At 44.9% G+C, this 19,175-nt stretch overlaps 1 protein-coding gene across 5 annotated transcripts in view; it reads left to right on the top strand.

The window, feature by feature from the left end:
- The window catches only part of mast3a (microtubule associated serine/threonine kinase 3a), an 85,831-nt gene that overhangs the window by 60,777 nt on the left and 5,879 nt on the right, over window positions 1-19,175 (top strand). For 3 of the 5 annotated variants that reach the window (XM_083782540.1, XM_083782541.1, XM_083782538.1), the window contains 7 exons: window positions 1,151-1,356; window positions 10,567-10,688; window positions 13,381-13,578; window positions 13,910-14,157; window positions 15,897-16,019; window positions 16,823-16,959; window positions 18,589-18,776. In XM_083782540.1, coding sequence (XP_083638666.1) covers window positions 1,151-1,356; window positions 10,567-10,688; window positions 13,381-13,578; window positions 13,910-14,157; window positions 15,897-16,019; window positions 16,823-16,959; window positions 18,589-18,776 — 1,222 coding nt within the window. The remainder of the gene's footprint in view (window positions 1-1,150; window positions 1,357-10,566; window positions 10,689-13,380; window positions 13,579-13,909; window positions 14,158-15,896; window positions 16,020-16,822; window positions 16,960-18,588; window positions 18,777-19,175) is intronic. The other 2 variants (XM_083782542.1, XM_083782539.1) reach the window with 1 other exon arrangement.

Below are 19,175 nucleotides of genomic sequence, written 5' to 3'. Positions count from 1 at the left end.
CATAATGCTAATACCAAAATGGGTTCCCATTCAGAATGGGTTAAAGAGTGCTGGGTTGTACCCCGGAAATATAGCTGATCTACAAGCTCTGGTCCATATAGGTCTAATGCTTCATTATAAAGCACTAAGGAAACTAAGAAAATCCTACTTTCCTTAGTGGGACGCATTCTTGAGCCCCCCCCCCCCCCCCCCCCCCCCCCACACACGTATAAAATGTACTTTTTGGCCAGAAGGGGAAAATGATATGTCTATGATATTTCTCTCTTGGCAATATCGGTAGAGGGCGCAGTGGAGTAACAAAAAGAAGTATTCATTTTCCGGTGGAAAAACAATCCCTTTCTGGCCAAAAAGTGCATATTATACATGGGGGCTATGGACCAGAGCCTTAATGCAACGGCAGCAAAGGGCATTAGGGCTATGGACCAGAGCCTTAATGCAACGGCAGCAAAGGGCATTAGGGCTATGGACCAGAGCCTTAATGCAACGGCAGCAAAGGGCATTAGGGCTATGGACCAGAGCCTTAATGCAACGCAGCAAAGGGCATTAGGGCTATGGACCAGAGCCTTAATGCAACGGCAGCAAAGGGCATTAGGGCTATGGACCAGAGCCTTAATGCAACGGCAGCAAAGGGCATTAGGGCTATGGACCAGAGCCTTAATGCAACGGCAGCAAAGGGCATTAGGGCTATGGACCAGAGCCTTAATGCAACGGCAGCAAAGGGCATTAGGGCTATGGACCAGAGCCTTAATGCAACGGCAGCAAAGGGCATTAGGGCTATGGACCAGAGCCTTAATGCAACGGCAGCAAAGGGCATTAGGGCTATGGACCAGAGCCTTAATGCAACGGCAGCAAAGGGCATTAGGGCTATGGACCAGAGCCTTAATGCAACGGCAGCAAAGGGCATTAGGGCTATGGACCAGAGCCTTAATGCAACGGCAGCAAAGGCATTAGGGCTATGGACCAGAGCTACCAGGCGGATATGTTGATCTGACCCCCCCCCCCCCCCCATTCCAAAGCGCCAGCGCTCGCCCAGCAGTCTGCTGTCACCCAGGCGGATGCGTGCATTATTTTTATTATTATTATCATTAGCAGTAGCATTAGCATTAGCATTAGCATTACTCATGCACATATACACATTATGTCCATCTAGGTGTACAGCAGCACAGAGCAGCTCTCCAGCTCCACGCCGTCCAATCAGAGCCTGTCGTCGTCGGAGCGCAGCCACAGCGAGGAGAAGGAGGAGTCGTCCCGCTGCTGGGAGGGGCGGGGGGGGGTCCTCTCCCCGCCCTGCGACGGCCACAAGCAACCAGCAGGGGGCGCCGGAGAGCCCCGGAGACCCGACGGACAAAGAGGGAGGTGAGCCAGCCCATTCTGACCTGAGATCAGATTTCAAAAAAATGTCTTCTACATCCTGACAGTTTTCCATTCTGACCCGAGATCAGATTCTAAAAATGTCTTCTACATCCTGACAGTTTTCCATTCTGACCCGAGATCAGATTCTAAAAATGTCTTCTACGTCAGTCGTTCTTCGATTTTTCAAAAATAGCAGACCTACTAGCTGCTATGAGCTTGTAGATCTGCTATTTTTCAATAGCTAAAGCATAATATAGTGCTAACACCAAAATGGGTTCCCGCCCCCAAAATGGGCTAGAGAGGACGGGATTGGTGATTGGTGGAAGGCCCTTCTCTATCCTGATTGGATGAAGGCTTTGCCACCTATAGCCAAAAACCAAACCTAAGGTTTTTTTATTTTTGACCCTCAGGGGCAGTGGCGGTGCGTCCATAGGGGGCGCTGGTGCGCCGCACCACCATGCCCACCCCCTGAATAAAACGTGAATAAGAATGACTGAGAAACGAAATCTACAGCCTGTAATTTATTTAAAATTAGCAATCCAGAAACGTAAATATTATATAATATAAGTAGGCACTAACCAAAGGCAGTGATTAAAAGTTGTATTATGCTGCCACGTTAGTATTATGCCTCCATTAAATGTGAAATGTTGTTTACGTTGTGTAACGTTCCTGATTGGTTACTGAGTGTCACATGTTGGTGCGCGTTCATCTGTAGCCCTTGTCTTTCTGCATTGAAGAGTAATGCATTGCGGTCCACATGTCTTCAATACAAACTATAGGCAGCCACTTGGTCGCGAAAAATGTGCGATCCATGACATGTTATTCACACCACTAAGCAGTTGGGGGCAGCATAAACATTACAGCACAGTGTGACATGGGTTTAACACACAGCCACAACAACATACGCTAGAAAAACGAGGGATGAGACAGATGAATGGAGCCAGGTAAAGTCAAGATAATAATAGTTTAATTCACTTGCATAATGGAACAATAAGAGGAAAAATAAAACTCTGTGAAATCACTGCAGAAAACACCATTTGAGAGAAAAAATAAGAATTAAAGAGCTGGGTCCAGACAAACCTGATGTAATCATCACAAATGTATGTACAAAATAACAAAAAGTAAAAAATAATGGCAGAGTCATGGCTTTGAGGGTTCTTTTATAAGGACTTTTTGTTTATTTTTTTGCTAATGTTAAAGCCACTGTAGCAAGGTCATGTGGCTTTGAGCCATTGCACTTTTTTATGTCACTGGTCGTTCTGTCTCAGGTTTGTTTCTTTAACCCTATATGAACCTTTTGTTACATTTTGATATATTTAATAAACCTTAGACAGGCTCCCTTAGTAGATATATTTAATAAACCTTAGACAGGCTCCCTTAGTAGATATATTTAATAAACCTTAGACAGGCTCCCTTAGTAGATATATTTAATAAACCTTAGACAGGCTCCCTCAGTAGATATTTAATCTATGATACCTAGTGCATGTTTTCTTGATTTTGTTATAGCGCCCTCCCTAGGACAAATGTCACCGGCCGCCACTGCTCAGGGGTTAACTGGGGACAGGGAGGAACTCCTTATATGGTCAGCACACTCTATAGTAGGGAGGATTATCACAACAAAATAAAAAATAAAATTTTGAATTCAGTGAAATCACTGAATATACCTTTAACTCATTTTCTGCTATAAGGGCAGAACGTCAGAGACGTCGGCATACTTATATGCTTTTATATGACGTTCATATAAACCCATTCTGAACGGGAACCCATTTTGGTGTTAGCATCATGTTATGCTTTAGCTATTGAAAAATAGCAGATCTACAAGCTCGTAGCGCGCCACCGAGTGGCGCGCTACAAGCTTGTAGGTCTGCTATTTTTGAAAAATCGAAGAACGACTGACATTTTTTAGAATCTGATCTCAGGTCAGAATGGGTTCGTCAGACAAGTGTGTGTCCAGTGGAAACCTCTTATGAATCTGATCTCAGGTCAGAATGGGTTATATAATGTCTGTGTGGAGAAAGACGAGGAAGCAGGGAATCTAGTGGGTGGTGATGTGCTGGTCATCAAATGCCACGCTACTCTTCCGTGGCTATAGGTTAGAAATGTTCACTGCAGCACTATAACTGGAGCATACAGTATGCCTCCTGGCTGGAGATTCGCGCTCCACTGGGTGTCCCTTTTCTACTTCTTATTCCGTTAGTTTTCTCTTTTTTTGCAGCTAGGGATAAAACATAAAAATAAACTCATAGATCTTTCGGTCAAAGGCTTTTTTCCTCAGTGTAGGACCTTGATTGTCATTGGAATGTAGAAATAGCTGTCCCAGCTTCGACTTTGTCGCGTGACGTGTATTGCACGTCATCCTTTAACCCCTTATGGGCGGGAAGGGAACCCCTTTTGGTGTTTTAACCCATTTTGACCTGAGATCAGATTCTAAAAATGTCTTCTACATCCTGACAGTTTTCTGAAAAAGCTTCTATGTCAGTAGTTCTCAAACATTTTCATGTCAAGGACCCCCAAAAATATCTGTAATTGGCCGCCGACCCCCACCTGAAAATATGTTGTTCCAACTTCCAGGGACCCCCCCCCCCCCCCCCCCCCAGAAGCAAATATTTGAGTTCGCTCTGAAAGAATATTCAAAGATTTTGATGATTTAAAAAAAAATAGCAGACCTACAAGCTTGTAGCGCGCCACTCGGTGGCACACTATGATCTTGTAGATCTGCTATTTTTCAATAGCTACAGTATAACATAACGCTTAAAACACCAAAAGGGTATCCCACTTCCCTCCTAAAATGGGTTAAAGCATTATGTTATACTTTAACTATTGAAAAATAGCACTGAGTGCCGCGCTATGAGCTTGTAGGTCTGCTATTTTTTTTAATCGTGAAAATGTGGCACAAATTTTTGAATATATATTCCTTCAGAGTTTTTAACTCAAATCATTGCTTCTTGGGGGCGTCCCCTCCTTGACATGATAATAGTTTGAGAACCACTTACATAGAAACATGGGGTTTTTCAGAAAACTGTCAGGATTTAGAAGACATTTTGGAGAATCAGGTCTAAATGGGTTAACCTCATAGCTTTGAACCACTTTCACCATTATTTTAAACTTTAGCTGTTGAAAAATAGCAGATCTGCAAGCTCGTTATTTTTTTATTTTTTATTGTGAAAATGTGTGCAAATTAGGGATGTCCTTTTGCTCCCGATTCGATTCCGATCATTTGATTTTGAGCATCTGCCGATACCGATTTCTCCCGATCCGATATTTATACTTTATAGAACACGTCTATGCCATATGTGACCAGTGCCAGTATTTTCAACCACAAGTCGGCACTAATGAAATCTTACTATAGACCAAAATAGTTTTTAGCCACATTAACACAGTTGGAATGTTAAAGAATGTTTTTATTCCATCAGAAAGTCGTTTTAGTGTCATTAAGTCGTTGTATTTACATTGCAAAAATGTCTCTATAATTACAGATTATTTGCCTCCTCCACCTCTCCACCTCAGTCCCTTCCCTTCACCACCAAGTCACCCTCGACTCCCCCTGCCAAATGGAGCTGCGCCTCTGGCACCTCCTCCTCTCCAACTGGAACGGCATCTCCAACTGGAACGGCATCACCTTCTTTTATAATGACTTTGTCTCCTCCCCCGAAGACCTCCAATTATACACAGATGCCTCAGTAGGCTTACCTCAGTAGGCTTCGGCGGCTACTACGCCGGAAGGTGGTTCTCCTCCCCCTGGCCTGGCGAACTCCACCTCCTCGACCCTGACCATACCCAGTCCTCTACCCTCTACGAACTATACCCTATAGTCGTCGCCGCAGCCCTGTGGGGCACAGAGTGGACCAGCAAGAGTGTCCTCATCCACACCGACAACCAGGCCGTCGTACAAATCATCAATAAAGGCCGCTGCTCCTCTCTCCCCGTCATGTCCCTCCTGTGCCGCCTAACCTGGCTCTCTGTCACCCACCAGTTTCTCCTCCGCGCTGCCCACGTCCCCGGCCACCACAACGTCATCGCTGACTCCCATTCCCGCTTTCTCTTTCAGAAATTCAAGACCTTGGCACCACACTCCGATCCCCTTCCGGTCCCAGTCCCTCCATTTTCCGACATCACCTTCCCCTAGAGCATCCTCTCCACCACCTCATCCTCCAGTCCCAGCAATCCGTCCTGCTGAGCATAGCAGACTGGATCAACTTCCAGTCCTTCCATCTCCGCCACAACCTACCCTTCCCTTCCCTCGATCTCCTCTCCCTCTCCGCCTACATCAGCCACAGCGCCTCTGCCCTCTCCACCCGTTCCTCCACAATCCGAGTCTACCTCTGCGGGATCAGTTTCTTCACCAAACTCCTAACCGGTTCACCCCATCCCTTCACTCAGCACCCCCAAATCCTTCTCCAACTCTAAGGCCTACAGCGCGGCGAACCACGACTCCCCCCTCGGCGCCTCCCCCTCACCATAGAAATCCTGGCCTCCTGCATCCATACCATCAGATCCGGCTACGCCAACCAAACCCTCAACTCCACCCTCGAATCCATGTTCCTCCTCGCCTTCTACGGCTTCCTCCGCTGCTCGGAGTTCACAGCCGCCAACCGGAACTTCGACCCCGCAATCCACCCCTGCCTCTCCGACATAACTTCCCACGACCACGACACACTGGTCTTCACCCTGAAACGAAGAAAGACCTCCCAGCATCGCCCAATCCCCATCTACTTCTTCCGCCTCAACTCTCCCACCAGTCCTTTCGAATCCCTGGCCAACCACGTCCGCCTCAGACAATCCCAGCACGCTCTCCCCCCGGACCCCCTCTTCATCGACGAACACGGAACCGTCGCTACCCGTGGCTGGTTCCTCCTCCACCTCCGCCAAATCCTCACCATCTCAGGCTACCCCGCGGAAAACTTTTCCGGCCACTCCTTCCGCATCGGCGCCGCCTCCACAGCCGCCAGCCGAGGCCTCCAGGACCACACCGTCCGCCTGCTAGGTAGATGGTCTTCCCAGGCATACCTGACCTACATCCGCTCCTCCCTCCACGACATCAAGCAGGCCCACAACTCCCTGGCCTAGTAGTCGCCCCCGTAGTCCTTTTTGAGGATCACGCCTCCAAGCGTACCGCGGGCTGACCGCCACGCGATCACGCCCCACGTGTGCCGCGGGCTGACCGCCACACGACCCCTTCCCCAAAGACTAAAGGGTCGGCGAACCCCCCGGAACCCACGCCCCGCTCTCCTCCTCATCATCACACTCCTCCTCATCACTTCATTCTCTCATTCAATAAAAACCTTTAAACCTTCCACAATGGTGTGTTTCTTCCAACTAGTGAATTGAATGTGAAGACATAGTGTAGTACAAATCCTGGTGTGATCTTCTTAAAAGTGGAAGGATCATAACTAGGGATGGGTATCGTTAGGATTTTTTCGAGTCCGGTACCGATTCCGGTTCTGCTTATCGATTCCGGTTCTTAACGGTTCCCTATTTCGGTTCCTAAATGGTATAAAATAACTTAAATGAGGTCAAATGTTTATTTAACAAAAAAGCTCAAAGTCAATTTGAGTATATATATAATGTACAATGAATAGTGTAACATCCTCTCCTTTATTGAGCCATTTGTGGATAATAGTGATTATTTTAAATATAATATATCTATTCTGTATTTACCCAGGGCAATAGTGTTGTAGGCTACTTCTCTTACTACTAACTACTGACAATGACAAATAAAAGCATGTCTGAGATCTGAGAGCAACACACACACACACACACACACACACAAATTAGCATCGCTAATGGGGGGGGGGCATCTCCAGCCGATAGGTGAGAACGGATTTGCCGATGTGCGAATGGTGGGATCATTGAAAACAAAGGCGGCTTGCATGCTGTGGTTTGCTAACAGAAATGTGCATGCTGCCAGAGTAGGCTATCATTTGTTGTTTTTCTTGTTTTTTCGCCACCTCTCTTCGACAGTTCGACTGCAAGCTCTAAAGTTAATTAGAGTTTAGTTTAATTAATTTAGAGTCTAAACTAATTGAGCCTCTGGAGTCTGGACCCTACGCCGTGATCACACACACACACACACACACACGCATCCGAGGTGGGTTGATGTTGATTCAATGCTGTGCAGTGCACATGCATGATCATGCAGTGAGGCAACTCAGGCAGCAGGGCACAAGACTCCTGTCCCCTCTCTTAAAAGTTTCCTCCCATAAACTTCACTTGAAAATTACGTTTAAGAAACTTTAATAATGATGTTGCTTCATTGCTTCTCTACACAGCGCGTCTCTCTGTCTCTACACTCCTCGACAACTCCATGCAGAGAAATAGCCCCACCTCTGCAAGCCACAAGCCCACAACGCGTCGCTGATGCAAGGCGGTGTGGGCTTGTAGATCAGCTCTGTTCCCTGCGCTTCTATTAAAAGGGTAGAAAATAAATAAATAGCGTGTGACCGCGTGTCTGTCGGAACCGATAGAGAGAACCGAAATTGAATTATTGTAATGGGTACCCGGTACCCAGGCACGTTCGGTTCGGTACATACTTGGTCCCGAGTTTCGGGACCCACCCCTAATCATAACACACGTCTAAGGTATTTTTTCCCCTGCATTTCTGTTGGTAAGGTTTTGACTCTTTCACATCAGTGCACGGCTGATTCAAGCCATGCATTTAGGGGTAAAAAGGTACCTTTGTAATAATGTAATGTAAACTAAACATACAGCATTTTTTGATTTAGCAATTAAAAGCATGGGTCTAAAACTAGAAGTAACTTCATGGAATAAATTATAGCCTACTTGCAGTGTTAGCTGCAAGTAGTTTTACTCCCCATGTATTTATTTGAAAACTCAATTAGCCTACTAGTTACTTTTTAGATTGTATCATTACAAAACATACACTAAACAACGTCCGTCCTATATTTCTATATTGCAATATTAATACTTTCGCATCTCTATTTATTTTTATTCTAAGAGTTCTAGATGTCCTTATTCCTCTTTTACTAAGTGTCCACTCAAGTCATTCTGTGCAGTTGACAGTGTGGAGTTGTTAGAGGATGGGGGGAGTGTTTATGCAAGTATCTAGGGGTGGAGACAAGTATCTATTGTCACACCCATTCCTGGGCTCAGAGGTGCTAAATTCGAAGGAATCTTTGAAGAGGGAATTCTCTAATTTGACAATCCTGGTTCAACAAGTTTCAAATGGTCATATCTTCTTCATTTCCCCCCCAATTTCAATGAGCAATACATCATATGAAAGGTTACAGTGTGCAGTTTCATAATATGTAAAGAACTGAAAAATGACCATGGCCCCCTTATATATCAAACTACTGTCCCCGGTCACATATATCACAATAGCACAATATCCCAAATCACAGACAATAAATAACATGAATAACATGGATGGATATAATATTGATACTATAGGGATGTCCCGATCACGTTTTTTGGATCCCGATACGTTTCCGATCATTTGAAAAATGACGTGATCGGCCCCCCGGTTTCCGATCACCCGATCCGATCGGGACAACCCTAGTGCAAATCATTTTGAATATTCTTTCACAGTGAACGGGTTGGGTGGGTCCCTGGAACAACATATGTTCAGATGGGGATCTGCGGGCCAAATACAGATCATTCTGTGCGTCCTTGATATGAATAGCCTTGAGCACCAGTGTACCGCTGATACGTTCTTTCGGGGTGCATACTTAGTTTAGACTAGTCATTGGTTAGACATGGGTTAAGGTTAGGTTTAGGGTGCATACTTAGTTTAGACTAGTCATTGGTTAGACATGGGTTAAGGTTAGGTTTAGGGTGCATACTTAGTTTAGACTAGTCATTGGTTAGACATGGGTTAAGGTTAGGTTTAGGGTGCATACTTAGTTTAGACTATAGTCATTGGTTAGACATGGGTTATGGTTAGGTTTAGGGTGCATACTTAGTTTAGACTAGTCATTGGTTAGACATGGGTTAAGGTTAGGTTTAGGGTGCATACTTAGTTTAGACTAGTCATTGGTTAGACATGGGTTAAGGTTAGGTTTAGGGTGCATACTTAGTTTAGACTAGTCATTGGTTAGACATGGGTTAAGGTTAGGTTTAGGGTGCATACTTAGTTTAGACTAGTCATTGGTTAGACATGGGTTAAGGTTAGGTTTAGGTGTGCTGCCCCGTGGGAGGTTAGGTTTAGGGTGAGGGTTTGAGATAGGTTGTAGTTGTTAGGTCTAATGACTGGTCTAACCAAATGACTAGTCTAAACCAAAAACTGTCTAAACTAAGTACTGCACCCGTTTTTTTTTTCTCCAGAAAACTGTTTTGGAAGACGTTTTGTAGAATCCGGTCTCAGGTCTAAATGGGTTAACTTTGTATTTAGGGTTTCTTCCTGGAGGATGAACCAGTCAAACAGTCAAACAGGCCAATTAATTAAACAGTAATATAGTGACATCACACTATCAGCCCCTCCCCTAACCCCTCGCCCTTTATCATACAACTACAGCTGTGGGTGCGGCTTCAGTTCAGGTGGATCACCACCCATCACCACCCACCAGGCAAACCAGGCATACTTAATGAACTGGTGGTTTTAACAAATACTGTACACTTTTTTGAAAAAATTATACCTCCTATATAACAATAAGACCTGATGATCATGTTTTAGGGTGGAAAAAATCGCGGCACTCCATCTTTAACCTATTTAGGCCTGACGTCGAAATTAAAAATCCTGACAGTTTTCTGAAATACCCATGTTTCTATATCAGTGGTGCTCAATATTTCATGTCAAGGACCCCAAAAATTATATTGAATTGGCTGCCGAGCCTATCTGAAAATATGTAGTTCCAGGAACCCCTCAGAAGCAAAGATTTGAGTTAAAAACGTTCGCTCTGAAAGAATATATATTCAAAGATTTGCACCACATTTTCAAGATTTTTCAAAAAATATCATCGACAAGCTCGTAGCGCGGCACTCAGTGCCGCACTATGAGCTTGTAGATCTGCTATTTTTCAATAGTTAAAGCATGACATAATGCTTAAAACACCAAAAGGGGTTCCCGCCCTGAATGGGTTAATACACCATTGCACATAAAAACGACTCCAGGGTGTCTAATGAAGTGCTGTCACCTCATAGACACATGACAAACTGGAAAAATACAAAAATTGTGGCACTCCCATCTTTAAAACACCAAAAAGGGCGTTGGGTTCCCGTCCTGAACGGGCTAACCGTGGGTCTTGTTTGTCCTTCCAGCTTGCGACCCCGAGCCTCGTCCAGCTCTTCCCAGTCGGAGCGCAGTGCCAGCCCGCTGGTGATGAACAGCACCCAGAGCCTGGACACCATGTCTCGCTTCGCCATCTCCGCAGAGGAGGAGGGTAAGGCTGACCCGACCACATGCATCATTAACACAGTTTAAGGGCCCATGACGTAGATGTCCGTCATGGTACTATTAGTACGGTCGGTCATGTGCCCGAGTCAAGTTAGTGATATCAAAACAGGTCGCATCGCTCCACAGCCTAGAGGCGCTTGTTGCGCAAATCCTCGGTGTTGCAAAACAGTGACACGTCATCGAAATTGTCCCCCCCCCCCCCCCCTCCTGTTTAGCCGCCGCCGACGAAAATCTTAAAACGTTAATGACTCGCGATCTAAATCATCCCGTCTAATTATGAAAAAACATCCTGTGTTTTGCCGGGCCCCCGCTGTCCAGTCGCTATAGTCGCGATAGATTTATTCTTACCTCCCGTTGTTGTCAATCGTCTTCAGAGTGGTGTGGCTATTGTTAGCTGCTACACACACACACATTCACAACAACATCCGGTCCGTCGGTGAAAGTGGTCCGGGCGCTTTAAACGATGGGCACATTTTATTAATGGATTAAATAAACCCGGGCCCTTAATAAGGTGCTAATGGACACACAGACACAAACAAACATTGCTGGGTCCTGCTGCGCAGCAATCACTTTAGCCCTTTATACATTTTGGCCATTTGAAAATAGCCGATCTACAAGCTCACAATGCGTTGCTATGCGGCGCATTGTGAGCTTGTAGATTGGCTAATTTCAAAACGTTTTTATATTTTTTTAAACCTGAAATGAGACATTTTGCATAGTGAGTACTTTAACTTTAGGTACTTTAAGCACATTTTGATGCCAATACTTTTGGACTTTCACTCAAGTACATTTTGAATTCCGGAACTTTTACTTGCAACGGAGCATTTCTAAATTGCCGTATCGATAACTTTTACTCAAGTAAAAACATGTGAGTACTCTTTCCACCCAGTGTTGATTTCGTCGACTAAAACTAAGACGAAAAATGTTCGACGACTACCTTTTTTCACGGACGAAAACTAAATGGAAACTAAATGAAAACTAAGCTATGGTGACTAAAACAATTTCGTCAAACAAACTAGACTAAAATGTTACGAAGGGACTAGTGGACAAGAGATCCAGTATAAGTAAGACACACGTCATTTTACACTTGGTTGCATGCTGAAAATAGCCCAAGCACAGCTTGTAGGTCGTCTATTTTCAGCAAGTGTAAAATCAGCCATTACGACACAGGTCCGCCAAAATACATTTTAGTCGACTAAATCTACAGTTGATTTAGTCGACTAAAATGTATTTTGGCTAAAATCTTATGACATTCAGTCGACTAAGAGTCGACTAAGACTAGACGACAAAAATCTTAGGACATTTAGTCGACTAAGACTAGACAAACACCAAAACCTTTCGGTGACTGAAAATGTGACTTAAACCAAACGAAGTTTTATTCCAAAGACTTACGACTAAAAACTAAAATCTAAACAACGCTGCTGACCCCGCTGCTTGCTTGCTTCTGAAGAAGGCATCTTTTACCTGCCTCCACCCTAGGCCTGTCAAAAAAAATCATTTCGAGTTAGAATCGCGATTCTAATGCCGTCCGATTCAGAATCGATTCTCATTTTCCAAAAATACATTTTTATTTATTTATTATTATTATTTAAAAAAAGAAATGCACAAAATTTGTGCAAGAAAAAAAAAGAGGCCATAATGCATTGCATGCACAGGTACATTTAATGTACCTGTGCATGCAATGCATTATGGACTGGGTTTCTGCATAGTGCATTTACTACCAGCTTAGCCTGACCCAGAGCGAGACATTTCTCGTCTAGAGGGGCGGGTCGCGCCTCAGAAATGCGCGCACCCTGATTGGATCTCATCGATCTGTCCGTCACCCCCGGTCCCTCCTCTCCCCCCTAGTGCAGCGCTACGTCACATCATTTAGAGCGACGCCCACCCGGAAGGGTTGACTCCCACTTTTAGACTTGTTCAGCCCACGGCTTTTTCCAGGCTTTCATCTTTCGCGCAGACGAAATGAAAGCCTGGCTATCGAGGCTACTACCAGCTAAGCTAAGCCTGCCAATTGTATTTATTTTACACCTGTTTTAATACTAATGTATTGTTCTGGTATTGAGTGAGAAGAGATTTTGTAACTTTTGCACTGGTTCAAATTTGTGCAAGCTAAATAAATGAGACATGTTCTTACTCTTGGATTTAACCTTTGTGTGTTTAAATCATTCAGTTGATAAAACCTTTACAATTATACAAGCTTTTTACTAAATGTACTCTGCTTTCATGCCAGAAGACTGGAGTAGATCATGCTAAAATTATATTTAATTGTTTTTAATAAAAATAAAAAAACTGCTTTAGAATCGAAAAAAAATCTTTTTTGAATCGAGAATCAGAAAAATCTAAAAGATCGTTTTTTAATCGAATCGTCACCCCAAGAATCGGAATCGAATCGAATCGTGGGACACCTAAAGATTCGCAGCCCTACTCCACCCCCCCTATCCTTCTTTCTTCCTCTTTTCTTTGTTTTTCTGATGCAAGAAAGCTGAAGGCAGCGCCGAAATATGGCTGCAGCGTGTATAGCTCTGATTGTTGTCTCTATCCCCCGTAACTGCAATGAGTGCCTGCACAACAAGAATTTCACCCATGTTACTTGTAATGTGTGCTGACAATAAAGTTTGATTGATTGATTGATTGATTGATTGATTGATTGATTGATTGACCCCACCCTTGTCCTCCAGACGGCATGGTCACCAACTTGCGGCGCATTCGCCTGAGGAGCAACAGCACGGGCACCAGGCCGTCCTACCGGAGGGGCGCGTCCCGACGCATCGCCCACCAGCTGGAGACGCCCGAGGACCCCAGGCCCCCCGCGGGGGCCGCCTGCAAGGTCCCCAAGTCAGCCTCGGTGTCTGGCCTGTCCCTCGTCATCACCCCAGGTATACGGAGGATATATATATATATACCCGTTCTGACCTGAGATCAGATTCTAAAAAATGTCTGTTTGAAAATGACAGTTTTCTGAAAAAGCTATGTTTCGCTATGTCTGTCGTTTTTATTTTCAAAAATAGCTAAAGCATAACGTAATGCTAACACCAAAAGGGGTCCCCGCTCAAAATGGGATATACCTGTTATACAATGTTTCACGCAAATTGCACCACTCAGTTCACACGGGTGTGATTTAAATTTTTTGACGTCAGGCCTAAATTGGTTCAAATGTATCATTGCACCCCCTTTACTAATCGCTCTCCTTTCCCCTCCCAAATTCAGACGACTCGGCGGGCAGCAGCGGCGGCGGTCCGCCCCCCCCCACAAGTCCCAAGTCGTCTCTGTCCCTGTCCTCCAACCCGTCGTCCAGAGACTCGTCCCCCAGCCGCGGGGACCTGTCCCTCAGCATCAGCTGTCTGCGCCCGCCCGTGGTCATCCACAGCTCCGGGAAGAGGTTCGGCTTCGCGCTGCGCGCCATCCGAGTCTACATGGGAGACAGCGACGTGTACACCGTGCACCACATGGTCTGGGTAGGTTTTCTTTAAAAATGTCACGTGTAGGTGAGGTAAGGACCCAAACGCAGGACAGCCAGGCATGTAGTGTTCTCAAAACCATGAATTGGTGTTTTAATACAGAAGACAGGTGAACATGAAATAACTTAAAACAGACTGAAACAGGTGACAGGATACAATGACTCAACAAGGACTGACTGGGGAACGAGACTGATATACACATGAGGGTTGATTACAAAATGAGACACAGCTGGAGCAAACAAACATAGAACCATGAAAACTAGACCAGGGAACAAAACATAGCAATACAAGACCTAGACTGTACAATAAATGACAAAAGTCTGTGACTGTGACAAAAAATAAGGTATCTCTTTGGGCCTGGGCCGTGGCTCAGCGGTCCAGGCACCTTGGCCGGCAGTCCGAGCCCTGGCAGTGTGCCGTGGGTTCGACCCCCGGTCCCCGACGGCCCTTACTGCATGTCACTCCCCTCCCATCTCTCTCCCCCATTTCCTGTCAGCGTACTGTCTTTCCCTCCATAAAATATATAAAATAAAGGCGAAAGCCACAAAAAAAAAAACAGTAAAAAAAGGGTATCTTTGAAAAACAAAGAAAAGGTCCCGCACACACTTGTCAGACACTTGCCAAAATGTTGCTCTTTATCAGGTCGACGTTTCGGTCGATTGTGTTGATCGGGTCTTAATAAACACGACGTTTATTCAGTTGTAGAACACGTTATTCACCGTATACATACACCGGCTCGACCATGTAAATGCTGTTCCCTCCACGATTCACATCTGATTACCTGCGTCCACTGCACATGCGTATACAGTACATTGCCGTAAAGGAGTACTGTCGTAAAGTGGAAAACAAGTTAACAGATTAGACCTTCGTCAGGACAGACAATGGGCTGACAATGGGTGGGTAGGTTTTTAAATAATTTTTATTTATTTTAAATATATTTTTTATCCCACGATTTTGTAACCCATTTTTCACCCCTGTGTCAATCATCTAATGTGATCCTGGGCTCTACACACCCTCCGCCAACCTGGGGAGAGCAACGGACTTAACTGATGCTTCCTTCATGCTTGAGTGTCCAAGTTGCTCCTTTACACCTGACAGGGGGGAGTTTCCCTGGTTTGACGTAGCGCGTGGAAGGAACACGTTATTCCAACCAGTTCCTTTCCCCTCCATCAGGCGCCCCGGCTGGCCAGGGGGAGGCAGTTTAGAGACCAGGATTACTGCATGTTTTTGTGAGGGTACCTACCCTAAATCATTTTTAAATAATATAATAGTTACTTAAAGTAAGTGATATTTTTGCGTTGAAACAAAAGGATTTCTGTTAACCCATTCTCGGGGCGGGAACCCCTTTTGATGTTTTGAATCATTATGTTATAATTCAGCTATTGAAAAATAGCAGATCTACAAGCTGATAGCGCGGCACCGAGTGCCGCGCTACGAGCTTGTAGGTCTGCTATTTTTGGAAAGAATCGTGAAAATGCGGCACAAATCTTTGAATATATATACTTTCAGAGTGAACGTTTTTAACGGGTCAATTTGGCTGTGTGGAAAAATGAAAAGGTTTTGTAACTGCGATTAGATGATCATTTTGTCAACTAATAATGTCAATCTCCGTGTGCCTGCGTGTGTGTCAATCTCTGCCCGTGTGTGTGCCTGCGTGTGTGTCAATCTCTTCCTGCGTGCGTGCCTGCGTGCGTGTCAATCTCTGCGTGACGTGTGTGACGTGTGCGTCTCTACAGTGCGTTGAGGAGGGCAGTCCAGCTCAGGAGGCCGGCCTGAGGGCAGGTGATCTCATCACCCACGTCAACGGGGAGTCTGTACAGGGACTGGTGCACACGGAGGTGGTGGAGCTGCTTCTAAAGGTAACACACGTCTTCTCCGACACTAAAACGTTGTAACGTCGTTGACTCCATATTATATAGACTTATTATATACATTCACACATGAACAACATGTGTTCTGTGCTCTGCCTGTGTTTGATGGCCGACCTCAGTGCTTTTCCAATGGGAGTCACGTGGTTTGAACAAGCATTTTGTGTTTGATGGAGGGGAGAGACGCAAATGTTTGGTCAAAATCATGTGACTCCCATTGGAGAAGCATTGAGGGCGGCCATCAAACACAGGCAGGGCACAGAGCATATGTTGTTTATGTGTGAATGAGGCCTTATGGATGGAAGTGTTTCATTATACTCTGCTGTCGGGAAGGAACCACCTAACTCCAAAATGTTCATTTTTTTCAGGAAATGATTTTTTTTTTTCAGGAAATTAAGAAAACCTTATATTGTGAAAACAAAGCAATGAATTGCATTTATTTAGCGCTTTTCCAAGTGCTCAAAGCGCTTTACAAAGCGTTTTACAATGGTTCATTCATTCATACATACAGCCTCATCAAAGTTGGTGGTGTGACTTTAATATATTGTCAATTACTTGCATGAGGGGGGGAGAGGTGGTGGAGTTAGCTGCTCTAGCAGACAGTTTGAGGGTCCAATGGAGTTAAGAGGTTTTGTCCAAAGCGTTTTTTTTTTTTTACAACTTTCCATTGGTTCAATATTTTCGAAACAACACACAGACGTTCAATAGCACTGATTTATGAATGGGGAAAAAAATCAAAAACCTCGACATGATAAGAAAGAAAGTGAACCTCACATAATGAATGTCTTCAACAGAGCGGCAGCAAGGTGACCCTGCAGACCACTGCTCTGGAGAACACCTCCATAAAGGTGGGCCCCGCCAGGAAGACCAGTTACAAGGCCAAGATGGCCCGACGCAGCAAGAAGAGCAAGAGGAAGGAAGGAGCAGAGAGGTAAACGTCAAGAGTTATCCCTTTACTAGCCTGGAACTCACCTATGCTTTCTATGGCATAGGCAGCTCCCGGCAGGATCCGCCGGGAGAAACTATGCGCAGCTGCGCGACATGAGACTAATTATTTAGAGCGACAGAGAGAGAGAGAGAGAGGGGAGTGTGTGTGTGTGTGTGTGTTTACATGTGTGCGTGTGTGTGTCAATTTAACAAAGGTGCAGACGATCAGAAATCAGCAGAGAGTGATCGACGTTTGCGCTACTCTATGCCGAATTGAAGTGGACTCGGACCCAGACTTATTTTTCCTCCCTGGAAATAAAAACGTCTGGGTTTCCGAGGCTATCCCTTTACAGACCTGAGATTCTACAAAATGTCTTCTAAAATCATGACAGTTTTCTGAAAAAAACCTATGTTTCTATGTCAGTGGTACTCAAATTATTTCATGTCAAGGACCCACCGACCCATATTGGAAATATGCTGTTCCAGGGACCCCCCCCCCCCCCCAGAAGCAAATATATATATATATATATATATATATATATATATATATATATATATTATTTAACCCATTCAGGCCTGACGTCGAAATAAAAAAAAAAGTTTTCTAAATCATGACAATTTTCTGAAAGATTTGAGGCACATTTTAATGATTTTTAAAAAATAGCAAGAGCTTGTAGATCAGCAAAATTATAACATAATGTTTAAAATACCAAAATGGGTTCCCGCCCAAAATGGGTTATGTTTATTGATTTTCTTTACAACATAATAAGTCATTTCAAAACAATTATTCACATATATCCCCCCCCCCCCCCCCCACATCCCCATGGCAGCACAAATACAAACGAAATCTTCCAAGAAACATCAGGAAATGTTTTAACAACAATAAATACAGAACAAAAATATATATATAATAAATAAAAAAAGTTCCCTATACCCCCACCCCACAGCTGACTACTCCAATTAACCACTATACAACCAAAGCCTCTTCAACAGAAGCAAATATTTCAGTTAAAAACGTTTCACTGTGAAAGAATATGTATTCAAAGATTTGCAACACGTTTTCACGATTTTTCTAAAATCTACACGCTCGTATAAGCGCGGCACTCATTGTGAAACTGTAGTTCTGTAGTTCGGCTGTTTTTGGGTATAGGCAACACCGTAGGCCCAAAATGCCCCATGGGGTTCGAGTCTGCCCGGCCGGGCACCAAAGCTGACAAGGCTCTGCAATGTATTAGCCCCAAGCCCCTACCTCAGACCCCGAAAACAAATGAAGTTCTTGTGCTGCTCGCTTTCTCTGCTCGCTTTCTCTGATGCAAGCAGCATGCAACGCTGTCTGATATGACACACACACACACACACACACACATGTAAACACAGTTACACAGGTAGCGTAACTCCTTGCGGTAAGTTATGTGTGTAGGTAGAGAGAGAGAGCAAGAGAGAGCTGTGTGGGTGTCATTGTTTTTATGTTCTCCCCCTTACACACAGCAACGTTTGGATGCATTTCAGACATTGCATTGCAACTTTTTGCTGTATCCCAGGTATAGCTATTAGAAGTGACAAGACGTTGTGTGACCAAAATGCAGGTGAAAGTATGTCACACGTTTCCTCTCCTCTCCTCTCTCCGGGGCAGCAGGCGCCGCAGCATGCTGAAGAAGCTGACCAAGCACGCCACGCCTCCTCCGCCCATGCAGAGCAGCCGCAGCTTCTCCTCGGGGTTCCACCAGTCCTCCAGTGACAGCCTCTCGGGCTCCCCGACGCAGAGCCTCTCTCCTGGGCCTTCCACGCCCTGCCGCTCCCCTGCCCCGGACCACTCTGGAGGTGAGTGCTGGAGAGGAGATGACTTGCTATAGTCCATGGGGGGGGGGGGGGGGGGGGGGGGCAATAAGCCGTATTGTATACAACTCCCAAAAAGGAGGGAAAAGTATGACAACATCTTGTGTCAGGATACTGTATGCTTTTATGGGAGTCTTTTCTTTTTTTTTGGAGGGCCCTCCTATGTCCAGCTTTGAGGGTTTGTGTAAACGCAAACATTGTCCTAACATTGCCGTTGACAATGAATGGCCAATGTTTTGTTTAAACACAAACATTGCATAAACACTGCTCATACAGCACTGATGACAGAAAAACCCGGCTGAACGAGGATGACTGGTCACCTTTTTTTCCCCACAAAGAGCGGAAAATAAATCTTGATGCGTTCATTAACATGGAGCTGAGGAA

Source organism: Protomyctophum parallelum (genome assembly GCF_964188405.1).
Source record: "Protomyctophum parallelum genome assembly, chromosome: 14".
Taxonomy (NCBI): Eukaryota; Metazoa; Chordata; class Actinopteri; order Myctophiformes; family Myctophidae; genus Protomyctophum; species Protomyctophum parallelum.
This window is presented reverse-complemented; position numbering and strand designations above follow the sequence as displayed.